Raw genomic sequence first — 23,285 nt, forward strand, 5'->3', positions numbered from 1 at the left:
GAGTATACACACGAGAGAGTATACACACGAGAGAGTATACACACGAGAGAGTATACAAACGAGAGAGTATACACACGAGAGAGTATACACACGAGAGAGTATACACACGAGAGAGTATACACACGAGAGAGTATACACACGAGAGAGTATACACACGAGAGAGTATACACACGAGAGAGTATACACACGAGAGAGTATACACACGAGAGAGTATACACACGAGAGAGTATACACACGAGAGAGTATACACACGAGAGAGTATACACACGAGAGAGTATACACACGAGAGAGTATACACACGAGAGAGTATACACACGAGAGAGTATACACACGAGAGAGTATACACACGAGAGAGTATACACACGAGAGAGTATACACACACGAGAGAGTACACACACGAGAGAGTATACACACGAGAGAGTATACACACGAGAGAGTATACACACGAGAGAGTATACACACGAGAGCTGTGAGCACGGGGAGGAAGCGGCACCGCGGGGAGGCTCAGGGAGGGAACGCCACGGGAACGGAACGGACGGACCAGGGACAGAGCAGGGCTCACTGGAGGACAGACCAGGGACAGAGCAGGAGGACGGACCAGGGACAGAGCAGGGACAGAGCAGGGCTCACTGGAGGACGGACCCTCCTCAGCTGGCTGAGTCCAGGATCAGAGCAGGAGGACAGACCAGGGACAGAGCAGGAGGACAGAGCAGGGACAGAGCAGGGCTCACTGGAGGACGGACCAGGGACAGAGCAGGAGGACAGACCAGGGACAGAGCAGGAGGACAGACCAGGGGTAGAGCAGGAGGACAGACCAGGGACAGAGCAGGGCTCACTGGAGGACAGACCAGGGACAGAGCAGGGCTCACTGGAGGACGGACCAGGGACAGACCAGGGACAGACCAGGGACAGAGCAGGGACAGAGCAGGGCTCACTGGAGGACAGACCAGGGGCAGAGCAGGAGGACGGACCAGGGACAGATCAGGGACAGAGCAGGGCTCACTGGAGCGGAAGGAAGGACTTTCCTCTCAAAGTCTAACACTCTTTCTTTATCAGTTGGTGTGGTAGATATGAGGTAGGGCCAACCCGGGGTCGGCTAAAGATCAAAGTATTTATGAAACGATAATGATAAGACTGTCGATGATACGGGGGACCGATGGGGTCAAAGTTCAGGTTGTCCCTAGAAGGGTTGCCAGCCTGCCACACCTCAGGAAGCGCTGCAGTAATGACGCTGGAGATGTGCCAACTGTCACTCTGTCCTCTCTCACTTTGCACGACCCGTTGTGTACTAAGGGCCGACACCACTGATGGCTCTTTCTGTCAGGGGACAAAAAAACACACGGCCTGTCTGACGGTCATCTCAGCCTTTTCATTAGTCGAAGATGTCCTTGTGTTTTTCCGTGACCTGGAATGGCCCGTGGCCTCAGGGCTGTCCGATATCAGAGCGACATCACGCCAGCGTGAGCGCAGTCAGCCGACATGTGCAGATGACGTGTAGTCAATAATGCATTGTGCAAAAAAAAAAAGAAAAGAAGGAATTTATGACCTTGATGAGCCCCATAGTGGCTAATTAGGCTGAAAGGTTGATTTACATACAAGTGTACATGGAATCTGATGAGGCGCCATTTCCCTCTGGCTCACTGCTGCTCCATTTCATCCTCCTGCCTCGCCCCAATCCCCACCCAATTCAAATGCAGATATCAAAGAAATATATTGAAACTTAAATCACGCACTATTATATTAATTCCAGTAGGCTTTCTGTGTTTGCTGCGATGTTTTATCTTCTCAGGCCCGGTCTGTGTGAGCGTACCGACGCTAGCTGAGCTGCTCACATCACTTTGTTTGCCAAACTATGTAAAGTCTATCTAAAGTGGTGCGAACACACATTGGTTTTGTCCCTGTGTGGGCATGTCTGTCTGTGTACAAGGGAGCGTGAGAGGGAGTGGAATCTAAAGACTCACTGACAGGGTACATTTTCTGTTTAAAGAGTCCCATCTGAGCACCGAAAGGCAAAGACACAGCAGGAGAGGTTTTTATGATGTCTATCCTGAGATAAATGAGTGATATTTCTCACGGTCATGTACCTATATCAAAGATGATCCTGATAGCGCTCCTGCTGTTGCTATGGAGGGAGCAGATGTAAGTGAACTGGAGAGAAGTGGCTGGTGGAGAATACTAATGAGGAGGGATCCTGGTGGCCCAGCGCCTCTCAGTGTCTCTGAGAGCAACACGGCACACACACACACACACACACACACACACACACACACACACACACACACACACGCACACACCACGGCCTTGTGCTCATCATTACTCCACCATGGGGCACGGCACTGCTGCTACAAGACATTACAACACATTTTATTTGGTGGCTGCACTTTTATTTTTTAACTAAGAGTTATAATTTTTATTGTTAAGGAAACGGCAGAGTAGATGGATGCACACTATAATGGAATTTAAAGAATTACTGACCACTAATTGGAAAATCTAAAACAATGTTGTGCTGCTAAACAATGTAGCCTACTTTAGTGTGTGTACGAAGCCAGGGAAATGTTCTATGATATCTTGAAAAAGCCGATGTTTTCACCACAGAAGAAGACCAATCTTGGTTTCACAGTTATTCACTGAAATAGATGTTGATTTGTTGATTTATCACTGTGTCTTATGTACACAATTTTTCCAACATCAGTTTTCAAAGACTATGTGCCACAGCTGTTTCGTAGAAAATTACAGAGAAGCAAAAACGTTGATTTAAGTGAATATCGTCCCCTATACAGCATCATACAAACAAATATACGCAAAGTAAAGTGTGCCAGTGTTGCAAGATGTGTTGTGAAATAACCGTATTGTGTCTAAATGTCAAAGGACAGTATTATAGTCTAAAGGAATATTAAAGATTGAAAGGGCAGTGCTTTAAAGCCGAGAGGCCACCGTGCTCCCCACTGTTCAGCTCAAGCCCTCTCTCACAACTATGTCATACTTTCCTTCTCATATTCCCCCGAGTGAACCTGACTTCTACAGAATACACGCTGCTGGAAAGGATATCTGCGGATTATGGACTCAGCACTGTGGGAAGAAAGTTGACTTAAAGGTTTTCTTTTTCCTCAACGGACTTCCGTTGCCTGTGGAGGAGGCAGGCCGCCGTGATTCCAGCCGAGTTCCCTGTGGCTCCAAGCTAAAGCCATGGACACTCTCCTAAAGCCGTAGACACTCTCCTTTCAGCTGCAGATCCCCCTGGAAAGTGACCCTGTGGGTGCCTGGGTGGAATGGCTGCCGTTAGCAGAGACGCTAGCTCATTTACAAGCAGCTGTGTAGCTGTCGCTGTCATGACAAAGGTGAATCAAAGGTTGCGTTAACAGTGGTCGACAGGCATCGGGGAGAGTCCTTGACAGCGCTCCTCCGCTGAGCAGACAAATTATCTGCTTTCACATCAAAATAATCTGGAGACCCCTTTTGTGCTCGGGCCACAATGGCGGCGGTGTGAACGGTGAATGGGCCTTTTGATCAGGCTCAGCCCGGCCCCTGGTTTGCTCTGGGAAAGCTCATTGAGTTACACTCTGCCATTTTAATATGGAAGCCATTTACTGTATCGTGATGGTCCTGATAAGACTACAAAGCTCTGCTCTCTGCCCTGCAATAGCAGGAGCTGATATGATTGTGCCACGATCATCCCATCCTCGCAGGCTGGCTGGGTTAGCGTGCCTAGCTACGGTGCACATCTGTGGACGGTATGTTGCACTGTAATGTCCCAACAGCAATGCACTATAGAGAAGGCCCACACATGGTCGATGATGCTCCTAACGACTCGGTGAGAAATAGGAGACATTTTGTTCATTACCGCCGCCTCAGTAACACTCATATCTCGGCAGATGGTCAGTTTCCAATTGATTAAGCGCTTTGGAGGGAAACAAATGAATGAAAACATGATAGTACCAGTGAGACGGCGTGGGATGAGTCCCTCGTACATGTGAGGGCTTCTTCATCCGTCCCTCCACTCCTCATGTGCGCTGGCTCAATGTCACGCGGAGGTTAAACAGGACCGTACGTGTCATGGCGGGGGATCTTTAATTAGAACCCATAATAGGCCTGTAACCGTGGAAACTGAGGTCTTCTGCGCACCGATCAAAATCAGTTAGCAGCACGTCAGTGATAACATCTAGACACGATCAGCGCGCCTTCAAAAACAAGTGGTCCTCACAAAGAGAGGGAGATCGCCGATTTCAGACGGTTTCATCAGCATGTGAGACAAAAGAAAGGGACGCATCTCCCGCCATTTTCCACTCTAATCTTTAATCAGGGGCTGGGCTTAGATATATGCTCAGCGTTATTTACCCGCGCTTACAAGCTAATTACAGCCTGTGGACAGAGAGAGGGCCCCCGCTGAATGCGGGTCTTTGTGCCGCGCCGTGCGGCCGGCTCGCCCGGAGCTCAATGCTGCCCGAGGAACTGAGAGGCTCGCAGGGCGGCTGACCAGAATGCCTGATAAGGCCAATGTCAACACGGCCGGGGACGGGCATCGCCGCAATTATGGCCGACCGCCGGACGCGTTGCCATGGACACCGGACTGAGCATTCCTTGTAATATATTATGGACTAGCTCTGATCCTCGCTGGCTTTTAATCAGACACCTTTCCATTTTCTTTTTTTTTTTCTTTTTTTTTTCTTCTTTTTTTTATTGAAATATTTCAACCAAACATTCAACATGCCACGTCACTACAAATAATAATAAAATGAATGACTACAAAAGCAAATAAAACAGTTTAGGTATAGGTTTAGGTATAGGTATACATTCTGGGTCTTGTTCTATTTTACTGCGGGCCAATAGATCCCCATCCAGTTTTAGTAATGTACACATTTTTCTCCATGTTTTTAATTAATTTAAATTATTAACCTAAATATTTTCTTTGTATTTTATCACCTTTCTTCTTATTCCAAAAGCTGCAATTACAGGTTGTCTTTCTATTAAATGTATTTCCATTGCGGCGGTTAAATCTTCTTGCATCCATGTCCTGACTGACTGAATTTGTGCTGCCAAATAGTCGAATATATATTATTATAATAGTAGAAATAGTTTCTGAGAGCCAGTCAGGCGAAGACACCTTTTTCTTTGGACAGCTTCAATGTTTTGAGTTTTATCCTAATTTTATTGCCACTCCACAATAATCTAGTAAACATTGTATCCCAGTGCTTGAAGGCGACTCAATTGATTACCATGGGAAGCGTTTGAAAGAGAAATAAAGAACGTGGAAGCACATTCATCCTTATCATTATCATTTATCCTTTTCACTTTCCATATTCAATTGATATGTGTCCTTTCTAGTGAATGGAAAATAAATCCTTAAAAAAAAAGAGACAATTACAGGTGTTGACTAGAGTTTGACAACGACTATGCGTCAGAGCTGGTGAGATAGGATTCTATCTGTTAAGAATGTTACTGAAGTGAACCGTGAGTGATTGAGTGTTGAATGTGCCAGATGACTCAGGGAACACCAGCGCTTGTGTTTATTCAAGTGTATCAGAACAGGGCTCTGCGGTCAGTGAACAGATCTGGAACCAGTTTGTCCATTCTGCCGGCCTCACCACACCTCCCCATGGCACCAGGCCTGCTGATAAACCAGCCCCCGAAACACTAGATATATTAAACCAGCCCCCGAAACACTAGATATATTAAACCAGCCCCCGAAACACTAGATATATTAAACCAGCCCCCGAAACACTAGATATATTAAACCAGCCCCCGAAACACTAGATATATTAAACCAGCCCCCGAAACACTAGATATATTAAACCAGCCCCCGAAACACTAGATCTGTTAAACCAGCCCCTGAAACACTAGATATATTAAACCAGCCCCCGAAACACTAGATCTGTTAATCCAGCCCCCGAAACACTAGATATATTAAACCAGCCCCCGAAACACTAGATATATTAAACCAGCCCCCGAAACACTAGATATATTAAACCAGCCCCCGAAACACTAGATATATTAAACCAGCCCCCGAAACACTAGATATATTAAACCAGCCCCCGAAACACTAGATATATTAAACCAGCCCCCGAAACACTAGATATATTAAACCAGCCCCCGAAACACTAGATATATTAAACCAGCCCCCGAAACACTAGATATATTAAACCAGCCCCCGAAACACTAGATCGCAACAAGTGCTCTCAGCGACTCGTAATAGGCTCTCCAGACCCTCTTCTGTGTTTCAGCACACAACCACAAAAAACGATGACAGAAACATGAGAGAACAAGAAAAGACAGAAATAAATATGAATATATACTGTTGTCAGTGTTTTGGACAATATGTAGGTGTAGTTGACATACTTCACTACAGTAGGTTATCTGCTTACAGAGATGAGAAGTAGAAATGATCAGTACTACACTCTATCTGAATTATTGAACTATTACCTTTATGAGACAAGTAATGATTCCCTTCAGTCTTCTGCATGAGGCAATTCTTATGTAAAAAGAGACATCCTGGTACGATCGGCATTGATCATGTTAAATTCACAGAGCACTTATTATTCGTGTGTAATTGCACTTGCATTGTTGCACCAGGCTATGATCGATGATGTTTTCTGCTCCTTTCACGACTGTATAAAAGAGAAGACGAGGAAAGGGCACTGGAGCCATTCATTAAAGCTGCAGTACGTACCTAGCGTCTGCGCCGTGAGCCTGCTATGAGCTAGCTCCCAGCTAGTAACAAGAGAAGAATCCATCTGCCAAGTAAAATGCAATCTGCTTCAATCTCACAGTTTGTGGGTGTGGGTACCCATGAGGCCATAGGAGAGTGTCCTGTGTTGCTGATTGGATCTCAGCCAACCAAGTGTGGCCACGCCTCCCAGTTTTATTTTATTTAGGCTATTTAATAATGCTCCGGAGTCACATTACAGTAATAATTATTATAATTTCTGTAGCAAAGCCAACAGCACTAGCCTGGGACCAGACGTTGGATTCCGCCCACTCCCTAGTTGACTGATACTTGGTCTGGTGTTGCTATGTGAAACAGCCGATTCTCCAAGTAAAAAATAATCAACAAATAAGCACTGCGGGTTCTAACGATTAGCCAATCAGTGGCGAGAGTGGGACTAACACTGTCAAGCTGTTGTCGAGAGTCGTCAAGCTGTGTGTTCGGACAATGCGACTTGTGAGGGACCGCAGTGAGGGCTTCTGGGAACTCATCACTAGTCGTTGGTAGTAGAAACAAAAGTAGTCTACCCCCCGTTCGGTTCAGTAGCCGACTACGACTACATTACTGTTTCACTTTGCTCCATGTTGTCATTTGTTGTCTATGGTTGTCATAGCGATGCAAAAGTCTTATGAAAATGTTTCATACTGGAGCTCATTGCATTCTTTGGGGCGCAGACCACATACCAGTCAGGTGTTCAAAATTAACTTTCCACTTCTCTTGCTCGACCAGTGAATCGCCCTGGACTTCTTCTTCTTGATTCATTGATTCTTTTGACAAGGAATAGCCTTTGGAGTTAACTATATCAAGCCAATGATATGGTCAGCTTTATCGAGATACTTTTTGGATCACAGACCACATCAATGCCGATCTTAATTTAATCTGTTCAGTGTGTTTGTGCTGGGGGGTCTCATGGTAGTGGTCTCTCGTCTCTTGGAGCCTCCAAGCGTAACAGCACTCCGCCTACAGATGGCCATGATGGCTCAACTCCATGGGGATGAAACAGGCTAGCTGGCTTGTCCCCCACCCCTCTCACACACATGCATTGATTTGCCAGTGTCACACACACCCCTGTCCTGAAAGATCTTCCAACAGCAGGCTGAGAAAGTAGTTCAGCCTACAGCCTAATCAATTGAGAGGCTTTTGGTTTATGGTCATGTTTTGGCTCGGTGGTGTATGAACTCAGCTGAGGAATATTTTGTGTCTGGAAGAGGACATATTTTTTGTTTGATTTCCAGATATTTGAACGAGAAAATGACTGCTCATTATTGGTCTGTCAAACCTAGCAAATGGAAAACGAGGGGGAATCGTCTGTGTTGTTTTGTTACTTAAATAGAATGACTGGATTTGGTCTAGATCCTAAAAGCAGAAGCTGAGTTTTAGAGGCGCTGCTGAGTCTTGTAAGTGTTTTAGTGTTCCTGGTACCCGGCGCACGGGCGGTTTGGCATCTAACCTGGAAATCAGACTTCGGAGGCCTTGAAGACGTCCAAGAACCAGAGCTGCTCCAGCCGCTAAGCCAAACAGCAGAGCAAGCTAATGTGTCCCATTCAGAAATACATGACTGCAACCCAATTGATCCATGTGAGGTCCATGTGACTTTTCTATTGAGTCAAACTGGAATGCAGACCAATCTAGGCCACTGGGAACAGCGGAAAATGTGTCGGGTTTTAAGCGTTTAAGTTATCAGCCATGTTTAAGTTGGTTTGCTCAGTACTACAACTATATTGTTGTTTTATGACTGTAATTTGCTATTGCTATTATATGCTATTGCATAACATTTTAGCAAATAACTGAAAAGACAATGACATTATAAAATGCAACATACTGTTGGCAGGCAAACATCTTCAGTACTGAGTACGTACAACACTTGTGTCAATAACATTTCTGTGACAAGATGCATGTTGATCTGAAAAAAAAAAGCATACATACGCAGTAATACTGAGAGAGATACTGAGAGAGATACTGAGATACTGAGAGATACTGAGAGAGATACTGAGAGAGATACTGAGAGAGATACGGAGAGAGATACTGAGAGAGATACTGAGAGAGATACTGAGAGAGATACTGAGATACTGACAGAGATACTGAGATAGATACTGAGAGAGATACTGAGAGAGATACTGTAGAGAGATACTGAGATACTGAGAGATACTGAGAGAGATACTGAGAGAGATACTGAGAGAGATACTGAGAGAGATACTGAGAGATACTGAGAGATACTGAGAGAGATACTGAGAGAGATACAGAGATACTGAGATACTGAGAGAGATACTGAGATACTGAGAGAGATACTGAGAGAGATACTGAGAGAGATACTGAGAGAGATACTGAGAGAGATACTGAGAGAGATACTGAGAGATACTGAGAGAGATACTGAGATACTGAGAGATACTGAGAGAGATACTGAGAGAGATACGGAGAGATACTGAGAGAGATACTGAGAGAGATACTGAGAGAGATACTGAGAGAGATACTGAGATACTGAGAGATACTGAGAGAGATACTGAGAGATATACTGAGAGAGATACGGAGAGAGATAATGAGATACTGAGAGAGATACTGAGAGAGATACTGTAGAGAGATACTGTAGAGAGATAATGAGAGAGATACGGAGAGATACTGAGAGAGATACGGAGAGAGATACTGAGAGAGATACTGAGAGAGATACTGAGATACTGACAGAGATACTGAGATGCTGAGAGAGATACTGAGAGAGATACTGTAGAGAGATACTGAGATACTGAGAGAGATATTGTAGAGAGATACTGAGAGAGATACTGAGAGAGATACTGTAGAGAGAGATACTGAGATACTGAGAGAGATACTGAGAGAGATACTGAGAGAGATACTGAGAGAGATACTGAGAGAGAGATACTGTAGAGAGAGATACTGTAGAGAGATACTGAGATACTGACAGAGATACTGTAGAGAGATACTGTAGAGAGAGATACTGACAGAGATACTGACAGAGATACTGTAGAGACACTGTAGAGAGAGATACTGAGAGAGATACTGAGAGAGATAATGAGATATACTGAGAGAGATACTGAGATACTGAGAGAGATACTGAGAGAGATACTGAGAGAGATACTGAGAGAGATACTGAGAGAGATACTGAGAGAGATACTGACAGAGATACTGAGAGAGATAATGTAGAGAGATACTGAGAGAGATACTGTAGAGAGATACTGTAGAGAGAGATACTGTAGAGAGAGATACTGTAGAGAGATACTGTAGAGAGAGATACTGTAGAGAGAGATACTGTAGAGAGAGATACTGTAGAGAGAGATATACTGTAGGACTAAACACACATATGTAGTCCTTCCTTCACCTTGACTTGTTCTGTTAATTTGAAAGCATTTTTTCTGCACACTTGCAGTGGAGCTAATCCAGATCACTGGTGCATCACGTCCCATGGTCCTTTTAAACACACCTTCCAGTGTTTCAGACATGTCACATGTGGGGTCCGTCATTTCAGACGTGTCACATGTGGGGTCCGTCCCAAGGCTTTTTGCGATGACAGACCATGACACAGAAAAGCAACAGACGGATATCTTCATTATACACTAGTCTCAGGATAATGCGTGTACTGTATATAAAATGGTAACTTGCTATTGATTGATGTATAACATAGGTTCTCTTAGTTATTGCATAGTGTTTGACATTTGACGGAGCGATGTTGGAGCATGTTGAAATAAACATGAGATTGGCTGTCAAGCTCGCCATGTTTTCATTTTTCCCCCCACTTTAGTTTTTTTTTCTTGCGCGCTAACACCTCTGATGAATTGTGTATCCCCTAAAACATTCCCTTTTCTCTACCATATCGAAAGAAAAATTCTGTGAAGCCTTTGAAAGCCTGTCAAACTTAAATGCTTCTCCTTTTTCATGTCTAGTGGTCACAAGAGAAAGTCCGGTGTCAAAAACACGAACAATAGTCGAACGGATAGAAAAAAAAGGATTTCCCGAATGATTTAACTCTTTGCGCATAGCCTATCACACAACATGAAACACTGATGGAAGCAGCAAAGACAGAGTCTGTCCTCCATAGAGACCCAGGCACTGTTTACTCTCAGAGCACCCGAGTTTTACCACTACCGTTTCGTGGGTACGCAGAGTGACGCGCTAGCATTACAACGGATTTTTATTTCCCTCAGGAAAATACCACGCTTGCATTCTGAAGGGCACAATGCTAATTCTTTGCAACAACAATAGCATAGCTTTAAATTAAATTTAATTGGGGTTTAATTGACGAAGCTTATGATGAGGCAAGTTCCTGCGTCAGCCTTCCTGTTTTGGGAGATACAAACTAATGTGATCCATGACAAGCAGAGGAACCTGATAACGATCACACTTATCACACAATGATCGGCTCAAGTTGCCAAGTGCCAATCTTACCAAACAAATATGTTTGAAAAGATAATGAAGTTTTATTCCAGCCACCAGACTGTGAACTGAGGCTCATTAGAGGGGGAGAGTTGTGTAAACACTGACGACCTCTGCTCCCACCAAGATAGAAAGTGGCAGCTAACAACACTATTATTTACAAGGGCGAGGGGTAGCAGCTGCCCCCCAGTAGTGCAATGCCAGATGCGCCTGCAATCTGCACACTCAATTGTCACCATTGTTTACGAAGAAACAGTCACGCACAAATATTCACCAGTTTATCCAACTCAAAGCAGTGCTGTTCTTAACCGTTTTTCTTTTTCATAATCTTTTAAAGATTTGACTTGTTTTTGAAGAAGAAAGCCGCTCTAACAAACTCATCCAGGGGACGTGGAGAGCAGAATAGTTGTCTTTCCTCTAAGCACGGTTGTCTTTCCTCTAAGCACGGTTGTCTTTCCTCTAAGCACGGCTATTTGGCAGTTTTCACATTTGCAGAGCACAAAGCCACAATATTGATCCCCCCCCTCCCTCTCTCCCCAGGCTCCCCCAGACCTCCCTTCGATTGTCAGCGCTGTAAAATGGATTAAATTACACTTCATGTTGAGATGGCTGTTTTGCTGTTTCTTCTCTAATAGTAAAAGGATTGCAAAAAAAACACACACGATTCCAGTGATAGACTTTGTTATTGTAATGCGTCTCCATGCTGGAACAATTGCCAATGAGAAACAAAGGAACTCAAATAGTGTTTGAATGAATTGTTTGAAAGCATTTTGGTTCAGAACATTCTAGTTAAAAAAAACACATTGTGTGGGATCTGGTGATGCGAAGCAGAGTTTCTCATCTCGATGATGGGCGTTGGCACACTTCTTTACATTCCAAAGTTATCCAAAACATTTGCTTATTTTTTTATATGCTGCATTAAAGGTTTTTTGGACTGATATCAACAGTAATTCACAACCAGATCAGAGGTATTTTCAGTAGTGTGTTAATGGCACCATCCTACTGTAGTGCTACCCACATTTTGAAATACTCGATATATTGCAGAATTTCTCATCTCTTCTCAAAATATTATCGGACGAAGCCACTTCACAAATGGAAACACAATTCTTCAGTAAACATTGCATTCAATACAGCCGTATATCTGTTAGTTCATTGAGATGTCCTAGTCGACAGCGTTGCACAAGTAGTAGCGCGGTCCTCTTTTTTCCTCGCTCGGTCAGACAGCTCTATTTCTCTGCTTTTCTGTTGTACTGATAGAAGCCTGCTCTTCTCCCACAGGGTTTAGCCGCGCCGCGCTGCCCTTTGGCCTGGTGAGGAGAGAGCTGTCTTGCGAGGGATATCCAATCGATCTGCGTTGTCCAGGGAGCGATGTCATCATGATAGAGAGTGCCAACTATGGCCGAACAGACGACAAGATCTGTGACGCTGACCCCTTCCAGATGGAGAACATCAACTGCTACCTCCCGGACGCCTACAAGATCATGTCACAACGGTAAAGCGTGAGAAATGCCCACAGGCGATGTGTCCAACTGTTCTTTTTCAAAGAGCTATTCAGTAGAAAAGAGAGGGAATATGAGCCCGTCTTTGTATAAACAGCGAGGAATGTCTATATGTAGTATGTCTATCTTCATGTAATTGAATTTAAACCTGATCTACCCAGACCCAGCAACATGTCCTTAACGTGAAAGAGGTTTCTCTTCTGCCTGGTTGTTTGCCACGTCTGATTGGTCAGAATATGGCCAGACTACTGCAGGACTGGTCACTGCATATCCCTGTCTGTCCCCGACACACACCGGCTCACAACGCTCTACCAGAGCGCTCATCACTGATCCTACCAGAGCGCTCATCACATCAACATGAGCATTCGCTGATCGAATGTAAACAAAAAAATCTGAAAGCAGAAAAAAACACTTTCAGTTGCTTTCAGTCTTATTGGTGTCCTTGATGGATGTGTGTGCACAGACACTCACACACACACACACACACACACACACACACACACACACACACACACACACACACACACACACACACACAGGTCAGTAGTACCACAAAACCATACCATACACTTACTCAAAGCCTTATCGGAAAAGATTCCCTCAGCCGAAGTGCAGCCTGGAGAGGACGGGTCTCAGATAGGAAGGTCTCAGATAGGAAGGTCTCAGATAGGAAGGTCTCAGTGAGAAGGGAGACACAGAGCCAGAGATATTGGATGGTATGAGTCTGTCAGCAACTCTGGCGATCCGTCTTGGGAAATAAGAAATAATGAAATAAAACAGCGTAGCCCTTGTATTCAGGGGGGTTATTGTCAAGCCATATTTGATGAAGTCAGATAGCTGAGTCGTCTGTCTTCAGAGGCTGCGGCCTCCCCCGGCCTCCGTGTGCGACCCCCGGCCCCGGCCCGGCCTCGTGGAGGAGATGAGTCCTCTAGAGCCCGCGAGGCGGCAGATCCTCTCAAAGCCCACGGCTTCTTCCCTCCGCTGCCTCCCTGCCTGACATTCCGCTCTGACACAAGTATGTCTGACAGTATCAGCCCGCCTGCTTACTGAACATTCACACTATCGGCTTCATTCTGACGCTCGGAATGTTCCGGAATGTGTTTAATCTACTCTTTACATCATCACCGTATGGCTCTCATAAGTAATCAATACAAAACAATATATTGTGCCATTACACAGCGATCGTAAGGCAGATCTTGAACTCGCACCCAATGGCCCATATGGAATTAATTAAATACCGTCTCTGTGTATTTATAGAAATTGGAAGAATTGGGGGAGATATCTAATGAAACAATGCCTGAGCTGACAAAATCAATTATCGTCAAGACGTACATATAATGAACTTCTCTGGGCATTGGAATGTGAAGTCAGACTTTGAGCCAGTTGGTCTGATTCCTGCACATTTCCACTCGTCAAAACTGGGCTCTGTGCTCTGCCCTTTCTTTGAGCTGAAGGGAGCTGAAGTGTTCCATATGTGAGGCCGTGGCTCCAACGCTGCTCCGCGCTGAGTGGGAATCAGCTTTTTCTCTCTTCCATACGGACTCCATCAATTAGGAATAGACCCGGCCAGGAATATACACACACATTTGTTTCTATAAAGACCTCTGTCTACTCATCGGAGATAAGGAAAACTATGTTGGGTTTTCAACATCATAAAGTGTGGCGGTCCTGAAAAGTAGCAAATTACATAGGAGCTTCAATGAGTTTGATAGATCTCGTTGGCACGAGAAGTTGTTTTTATATTGGGTTGGCTTATTATGAGCACAATGATTTTGTGAAAATAGCTCTAGGACTGTTGTGGCTCAATTAGGATGTTCAGCTGCAAGCAATTAGTCTGCTCAAGTGGGTGATAATGTGTACAGGAACGCTTCAGAGGGACTCCTGCACAACAGATGTCAAACTGCATGGCTGTCCACTTTGAAATAATGTTTCCATTGATAGCAATATTAATAGTTAAATTACTAGTAACTGCTATATAACTACGACTACGATAGTTACATATACTACAATTACAATGACTATTACTATGACTACTATCACCACTAATACAGTAACCACCACCTCTACTATGACTATATCAACAACTAGAACTACTACTACTACTACTACTACTATAACTGCAACAGGAACTATTACTGCTACTGCTACAATTATATGACCTGCTTCTCCCATATTATATATAATGACAATTCCACTAATGATGATAATTCACTTTTCACTCACATGTCCATATTGATCAGATTTACTAATTGTGCTGAGATGGAGATGAAATATGAGTAAATGACCCACATTCATTGATTTATTTTTGAATAATGATGTTCCCATTGTAGGTATTCAATACGCCATTGATCGCTGTAACATAACCAGACCTAGTCCTTCTGTGTCTGTGGATCATGTGTTTTTGAAGAGCGTATTGATAACAGCAATGTAGATGGTTCTCTAATGAGTATGGGGATATTCATTTGCACGGTTTTTATTTGCTAGGATTTTAAATGGATTTAAGCTGATTTTTCTTTATTTTCACAAAGCCAGTCTACTGCTATGAACTGTTTGGTTCACCACTAGTATTTAAGCAATTATAGTCTTTGATTCGGCTTTTTATTTGTTCTATTCTCAGGTCTTGAGCCTTGAATAACTCTCTGGGCTCCCGGTATTTCTCTCAGTAACAGAAGCCTTGCAGGCTCTCTGAGGACATCCATGTTTGCGCCTGACAGCCCACAGCCTCACACTTCCATCCTGCCTGTACACATGGTGCCTTGCTAGTACTTCCTGTATTTAAAGTACACATGGTGCCTTGCTAGTACTTCCTGTATTTAAAGTACATATGGTGCCTTGCTAGTACTTCCTGTATTTAAAGTGCATATGGTGCCTTGCTAGTACTTCCTGTATTTAAAGTACATATGGTGTTAGTACTTCCTGTATTTAAAGTACATATGGTGTTAGTACTTCCTGTATTTAAAGTACATATGGTGTTAGTACTTCCTGTATTTAAAGTACATATGGTGTTAGTACTTCCTGTATTTAAAGTACATATGGTGCCTTGCTAGTACTTCCTGTATTTAAAGTACATATGGTGCCTTGCTAGTACTTCCTGTATTTAAAGTACATATGGTGTTAGTACTTCCTGTATTTAAAGTACCCTAATAGACCGCCCCTTAGATGAATGGTCCAAAGTTTCACAGCAATGCCGTTGACTGTCTGTTTAGAGGGGGCGTGGTATGCGTTTCCTTCGACACCCTATTGGTTGTTCCTTTCTGTGGTGATGGAAATGGTCCTATTTTGCTCTGGCTCCACTATCAGCATGGCTGACCCAAGAGGGCCGTGCCAGTCTTGATAATTGTGCCATGAGCCTCATCAGCGTTCGCAGATGAAACTGTGTGAGATGGGTCACTCCGAGTTTAACACACTCTTCATTTGATTGAAATTCAAAGTGGGAGTTCTTGGGAGTAAATGGTCCTCTATCGGCATGGCAACCCACTCGGTCACACTACCATTCTCCACCACTTAGCCGCTGGGATTGTTTCCCCGCGTCTCTTTATCAACTGTTTATTCATAAGATTTAATTTAACTCCCATCTTTTTAGGATTTGAGAAAGCTAATATGTGACAAAAATAGCTGAAGTGAAAGTCAGCTATGAAACGGTAACGCATTCCAACTCCGACTGCGCTCTCTCTCCCCTCAGCATTATCATCCTGGATGTGTCTCTCCACGACACGCTGTCATCCCCACGCATTTAGACTGCACAGATTGGCACTTTGGAAATAGGGTAAATATGGGGTTGCCCTACATAAAAGCAATGCGGAAACCTTTAGACGCATAGATTTCCCCGTTTGCTGCAGTTGAACACGGTTAAGATGAGGCATTCAGCTCCGAGTGGCCATAGTTAATGTGAGGGTTAGGATCAGGGTCAGGAATGGAGCTCTCGCTGGTTTGGGTTAGCAGAACAAAAAGCAGGTTTCAAACCTGCGACTCACGGATGAAAGCGAAGCGCTCTCAGGCAAGCCCCGCCCCCAACCCACCACCATGTGCAGCATTTTTTATTTTTTATTTTATTACACACAATATATCCCCAGATAAAATGCATTGACATGCATTAAATACACAATGCATACGCATTTCTTTACTGAATACATTTCACAAAGGCACAGGCCTTTCATAGGTCGGGTTGAACCGGGGAATGGGCTGCTCTCTATGTGGATTATGGAGCATTTTTCTGACTTGCTAATTTATTATTCAATTAGCCTCTATCTCTTTGTCCAATTATTCCTTTGACATGCTTTATGATCTGAATGCGAAAGGTTAAATTGCATGTGGGTACATGGTGTCATGAGTGCTCTCAGTTACACCTTGTTGGCACCTTATCAGACACTTCCTGCTGCCGGCCCGGCGCTGGTTCTGAAGGAGCTCAGCTCAGATCCGCCCCGCGCTCTGTGACGCTCTAGCGGTAATGATGCCCGGCTTCCCAAAAGGTCAGAGGATGTGATGGGATTAGATATGGAATCTCACTGTGATTAAAAGGAGGTGAAAACAAAACTAGTAGAATCCTCTATTTTAGGTATAGCTAATTGGATTTATGCTAATTAGTCTTTGACACCCTCCACATTATTTGAGCGACTATCAGGCAAGATAGTATTTACTAAACTAATTTGTTTTTACTCTAAGATGTTAAATGCTGTTCTAATTATCCTCACAGTATTTGTTAAGAAATGTGTAACTGCGATTAAAAGACCTTTAAGACCTACATGGTTAAAAAGGTGAGTTTGTTCAGTCCATCTTTCTAATTGAGGGCTAGGTCTGGGTATAGAACAGTCATTTAAGCTTCTAATTGGTCACTGGAGATCCCCACCGTCTCACAATAGAGTCTAAGTGAAAGTCCCACATTCCAATAGATCAGGGTCCCTCCCTCCCCAACCATGAAATGAGAGTAATGCATCTCAACATCCCCCCAGTACTCTGGTCACACTCAGACAGGGGATTCTCAGGACGAGCTGCTGCTTTTAATGCATTCCTCTCCTTCATTTCAACGGGCGAGGACCTCTGTGTATGAAATGCGCTATACAAATAAAGTTTGATTTGATTTGAATGCATTTTTAGGGTAAGCACAGACAGATCTATGTCTGAGGATGCTTTTTTTTTTCTTAGTTTCATACCGCTGTTTCATGTTGCAAGCCCAACATTAATTCTCCATTCTTCCAGCAATCTGTGAAGTAGATCTGTAATTCATATAACTCGCGAGTGCTTATGCGGAAGTTAAAAAAAGGCACGATCAAAGTGACCACACAAAATATGAGAAATCCCTGCGTGATGTAGATGAAATACCGCTTGGGGGGTGGAGGGCTTTTATAATGGGCCCAGCATGAGGTGTGTGTTTTAATTCCAGAGCACTAATTCAGTCCTATAAACACGTATGCTGGTTCTCTCATCTGTTATCACATGTGAAGGTCGTTAATAAAGTCAAATCCCCCATGATGCACCTCTCCTCTTTCTCTCTGGCCGCCATGCAGTCCATAGAACCACTGGGAATATACAGCTGCCTTACTGCTCCTGACACGGGTTAAATTAGATTCTGCACTGAGGCTGCTTTTACTAATTCCAAAAGCAACATAAATTACAGTTTTCCTTTGACAAAGTAAACATTTTCACTCTGCATGTATTTGAAGAAAATAGAGCAGTGAATTATATTAATTGTCAAATATGCTGACTGAGAGAAAAGAAGAAAAGAAAGAGGACTTGAGAGAGATTAATTACCTTCAGGCCTGGTCAGAAAAAAAATCTAATGGCTAATTCTGCTCCCTGCTGCTCTGATGATTTAGTGTCTTTTCATGTTAACACTGGCGCTGTTGGTTATTTACTGTCTTTTCATGTTAACACTGGGGCCGTTTGTTCAAGTCACGGCATTTTGTCCTGTGGAAAATACAGAATGTTTCACTCGCAGCAAAAAATAATTTTGTCTCTCAAAATGGAGGGACCGGTTTAGAAACCGTATTAATGCCAGACATGTCAAGATACACAATTTTACTAATTACAAAGCAATACAACATACCAATGATCTATCTGCCTGTCTGTCTGTCTGTCTGACTGTCTGTCTGTCTGTCTGTCTGTCTGTCTGTCTGTCTGTCTGTCTGTCTGTCTGTCTGTGATGAGCAGAAACACATGTTATCTCTAATAGCTGCTCTGTAGGCAGAACAGGCTGTATTGATTGTGGATCATCGGTGCAGATAGAGGGTAGATAGATAGATAGATAGATGATAGATATATAGATATACATATATAGATAGATGGATAGATAGAGGGTAGATAGAGGGTAGATAGATAGAGGGTAGATAGATAGATAGATAGATAGATAGATAGATAGATAGATAGATAGATAGATAGATAGATAGATAGATAGATAGATAGATAGATAGATAGATAGGCAGATAGACAGATAGACAGATAGATAGATAGATAGATAGATAGATAGATAGATAGATAGATAGATAGATAGATAGATAGATAGATAGATAGAAAGAGACGATGTTCAGAAAGAAAGGATGGTGTTCAAAAAGAAAGGACAGTGTTCAGAAAGAAAGAACGGTGTTCAGAAAGAAAGGACAGTGTTCAGAAAGAAAGGACAGTGTTCAGAAAGAAAGGACAGTGTTCAGAAAGAAAGGAATTTTTTCAGAAAGAAAGAACGGTGTTCAGAAAGAAAGAACGGTGTTCAGAACGTTTTCATAAACAGCGTTCCGGAGGTGTTCTTTCAGTGTTGCAGATGTCAGAGCTGCACTAGGGTAGTAAAATACCGACGTAGGGAACGGTTACGGCCCTCCGAATAAACCACATCTTCATTTGATTCTGTTATTCTTTTAAGAAATACTGCACTGTGTAGCTCAGAGTAAATAACAACATCACTGTGGACATCGTCACACAACAGTGGAGATGACCTTGGTGCGATATAACTGATGAGCTGAATAACATTGTAGACTACAGTAAAACATCCCATTACTCTCGGAGCACAAATCAATGTGTGTGCTCATATTTTAAGTGGATGTCACGGTGGAGTGTGTGTTTGTGTGGTGACAAGGCCAGGGTGCTGTATTTGTGTGGAGTGTGTGTTTGTGTCGTGACAAGGCCAGGGTGCTGTATTTGTGTGGAGTGTGTGTTTGTGTCGTGACAAGGCCAGGGTGCTGTATTTGTGTGGAGTGTGTGTTTGTGTCGTGACAAGGCCAGGGTGCTGTATTTGTGTGGTGTGTGTGTTTGTGTGGTGACAAGGCCAGGGTGCTGTATTTGTGTGGTGTGTGTTTGTGTGGTGACAAGGCCAGGGTGCTGTATTTGTGTGGAGTGTGTGTTTGTGTGGTGACGAGGCCAGGGTGCTGTATTTGTGTGGTGTGTGTTTGTGTCGTGACAAGGCCAGGGTGCTGTATTTGTGTGGTGTGTGTGTTTGTGTCGTGACAAGGCCAGGGTGCTGTATTTGTGTGGAGTGTGTGTTTGTGTCGTGACAAGGCCAGGGTGCTGTATTTGTGTGGTGTGTGTTTGTGTCGTGACAAGGCCAGGGTGCTGTATTTGTGTGGAGTGTGTGTTTGTGTCGTGACAAGGCCAGGGTGCTGTATTTGTGTGGAGTGTGTGTTTGTGTCGTGACAAGGCCAGGGTGCTGTATTTGTGTGGTGTGTGTTTGTGTCGTGACAAGGCCAGGGTGCTGTATTTGTGTGGAGTGTGTGTTTGTGTCGTGACAAGGCCAGGGTGCTGTATTTGTGCATTGTGTGATGTGTAGTTCTCTTTCCATTCAGAATGATTGACAAGGAACTCAACAATGTGTAGTGTTGTTTACTAGTTCTGTTGATTATCACAACAACAATCGTGATATAAAAAAATACAAATATATAAAAAAAAATATAAAAAAAAATACATAAATAAATTAAATAGCAGTCCTTTTGTTGTCCTCCAGGTGCAACAATCGGACCCAGTGCATCGTGATCACGGGCTCGGACGTCTTTCCCGACCCCTGCCCAGGGACCTACAAGTACCTGGAGGTCCAGTATGAGTGTGTCCCTTACAGTAAGTATGAACCTCCGGTCATGACATTACAGGATCTCTACCCTCCCCCCACCCCCCCTCTCGCTTTCTCTCTCTCTCTCTCTCTGTCTCCTCTCTCTCCGTCTCTCTCTCTCTCTCTCCCTCCCTCCCTCTGTCTCTTCCATGGGGTTATATCTGTCTACTCTTGATCTTGCCAGTCCTTTTCTAACGGAGTTACATTGTGTTTGATGTTGAAGGAGTTTATGCTTGTGATACTTATAGCGGAGGACTATTTACTATATTCTAGCTCCAGTAGTAGAGGCAGATGGAGCTGGTTATCCTGTGAACCTATAAGGGAGAGAGACCGCTCCTCCAAATGTCTCTCTTCTCATCAACAGGTGTTTAGAAATGTCAACAGGTGTTTCATTATGTAACAATACAGAATGGCTCCATCTAGATAATTCAATGAAGTAATGTGGCATGCAAAATGATATTATTAACGTGTGTCTGTTCCTTGTATCCTAAAATATGAATAGTAATTCAGAAGCAGTAAAGTGTAGTGCTCTGTGCTAACCTTTACTAACATACTAACTGCTAAATTAGACTCAGACAGCTGGGGCATGACTGATGGATGAGATAGTAACTCCTTATCCACTTGTAATCACATACAAACGTATTTTAGCTGCTTATTGATGTCAAACTTAATCTGACAAAATACGATTTTTTTTAGGAATAGTTTATTCATCAAAGAAGTTTGGCGTTTGATATTTTACTTTATCCTGCTTAATGTCATGATGCATATCCAAGCTTAGAGAATTGATTTGAATATCTGAGAGAACATCTGAACCTCATTACAAGTTAAGGGTAGACCTTTTCATGGACCTATGATTAATAATGAAATATGCAATAATACGTATTATCATTGAGCTAACAGTGCACAGGTGAAATTGCCCACTCTAGTATTAGTACTAAACCAGTATTAATTTTTATGAGCTCGCTCTCCTCATCATCAGGACTATCGATCAACTTCCTGCTGGTTTACTTCAGACCTTTGTGATGGAATTAGTCTCAGTAAACACACTCTATTTGACCCCTGACCCTTCACCAAAGAAGCAGGAGAACATCTCAAACGTCTGGACTCCTAGCTGTGGTGTTTGGACTCCTAGCTGTTGTGTTTGGACTCCTAGCTGTGGTGTTTGGACTCCTAGCTGTGGTGTTTGGATTCCTAGCTGTGGTGTTTGGACTCCTAGCTGTGGTGTTTGGACTCCTAGCTGTGGTGTTTGGACTCCTAGCTGGGGTGTTTGGACTCCTAGCTGTGGTGTTTGTATGGAGCTACATAGAATGTCTGTAGCGGCGTCTTTTTGCTTCTCGATCCCCGTAAGGTCGATATTTGCCCAGAATTGGACCGAGAACACAGAACATGTCGTATCCCAACTGTCCTGGTAAGTTGTTAGTGCCCCCCCCCCCCAGCCTCTCCCCCTACCCCCCCAGTCTACTCACATTAGACTGGTCCAATCAATCAAAGGAATGATATATACATTTCAGGTTGAGAAATGTAACTAGAGACAGGCTTTTATAGACAATTGTCTTCTAGCTTGCAGATTTACACAAACAAAGTAGAAATATATCAGAATTATAATGATATTAAAAATGAATAAATCCAAAAAAGCACTGCTTCAAACATTATGAAAATGTCCTATCTCCAGGAATAGAATCAGCCCCTACCAAGCCACCAACAGTGTGCTTCTACCCTCCACCACAGAGAATTCTTCTTCTTCTTCTTCTTCTTCTTCTTCTTCTTCTTCTTCTTCTTCTTCTACTTCTTCTTCTTCTTCTTCTTGTAATTTAGTTCATGTCAAGAGCTATCCTCATTAGGCCCATGATCTAAATGTTCAGGCAGGGGTTGTAAATGTGGCTTGTCCTGGTCTCCAGTAGCCCTCTGAATGGGCTGCATTAATTGCCTTGAAACGGGGTGACATAAAAGCGAAGGCGCGTCTTCATTAAGGCCATTCTTTGCACACTGTAACGAAATGAGGCACCAAAATACACCACGGCCGTTGCTATGGCGTCTCATAAAAATGCAGAGACATGCACAGCCATGCTAACAGGCTGCAGAGCCAATCACACCTAATTTCCCTTAATGTCATTGGCTGCTATCTCCGGCTACCCCACCCAATCCGCCACGCCAACGTGGAGAGATGGGTTTTTTATTCAGGCAAAGGAAATACCGCCATAGACTTCCACATTTAAAACCAACCAATTAAACTTGACCCATTGCATTTTCTAAACCATTAGTTGTGTAGTTTGTTTTGGTTCAATAATAAGCTATGACCTATTAAGAGTTTACATCATTTACCAATTGAATTTCTGCCCTTTGAATGATGCTGGAGCCACTGATTGAGTCTGCACAGTGGACAGCAGACCTCTTAAGCTATGGAGGCAGCCGGTCCACCAGTCTAGTGTCTCCTGAAAGTACATTACATCCAATTCAAAGGAGCCTTAGTCTCCAGCAAATGCAAAGGCTTTGTTGTTTGTTGGAGTAAAACCGGAGTAATGATAAAATAAAGAAAGGACATAAAGATTATCGATAGGTGCGTGTCCTTAAATAGGCTCCGAGCCAACAGGGGCTCCTCTGCTGCGCTTGTTTCAATGTGTATAATGTTTGGTGATAATGCCTGTGGGGGTTTGGGGAGGGCGCTCTGGTTTAAAAAATG

At 43.5% G+C, this 23,285-nt stretch overlaps 1 protein-coding gene across 1 annotated transcript in view; it reads left to right on the plus strand.

Moving 5' to 3' along the window:
* The window catches only part of adgrl2a (adhesion G protein-coupled receptor L2a), a 111,328-nt gene that overhangs the window by 32,709 nt on the left and 55,334 nt on the right, over positions 1-23,285 (plus strand). Inside the window, 2 exon segments of the mRNA XM_084459246.1 lie at positions 12,359-12,572; positions 20,504-20,613. Of these exon segments, the coding sequence (XP_084315372.1) occupies positions 12,359-12,572; positions 20,504-20,613 (324 nt within the window).

The sequence above is a fragment of the Borostomias antarcticus genome, assembly GCF_949987555.1.
Source record: "Borostomias antarcticus genome assembly, chromosome: 26".
Lineage (NCBI taxonomy): Eukaryota > Metazoa > Chordata > Actinopteri > Stomiiformes > Stomiidae > Borostomias > Borostomias antarcticus.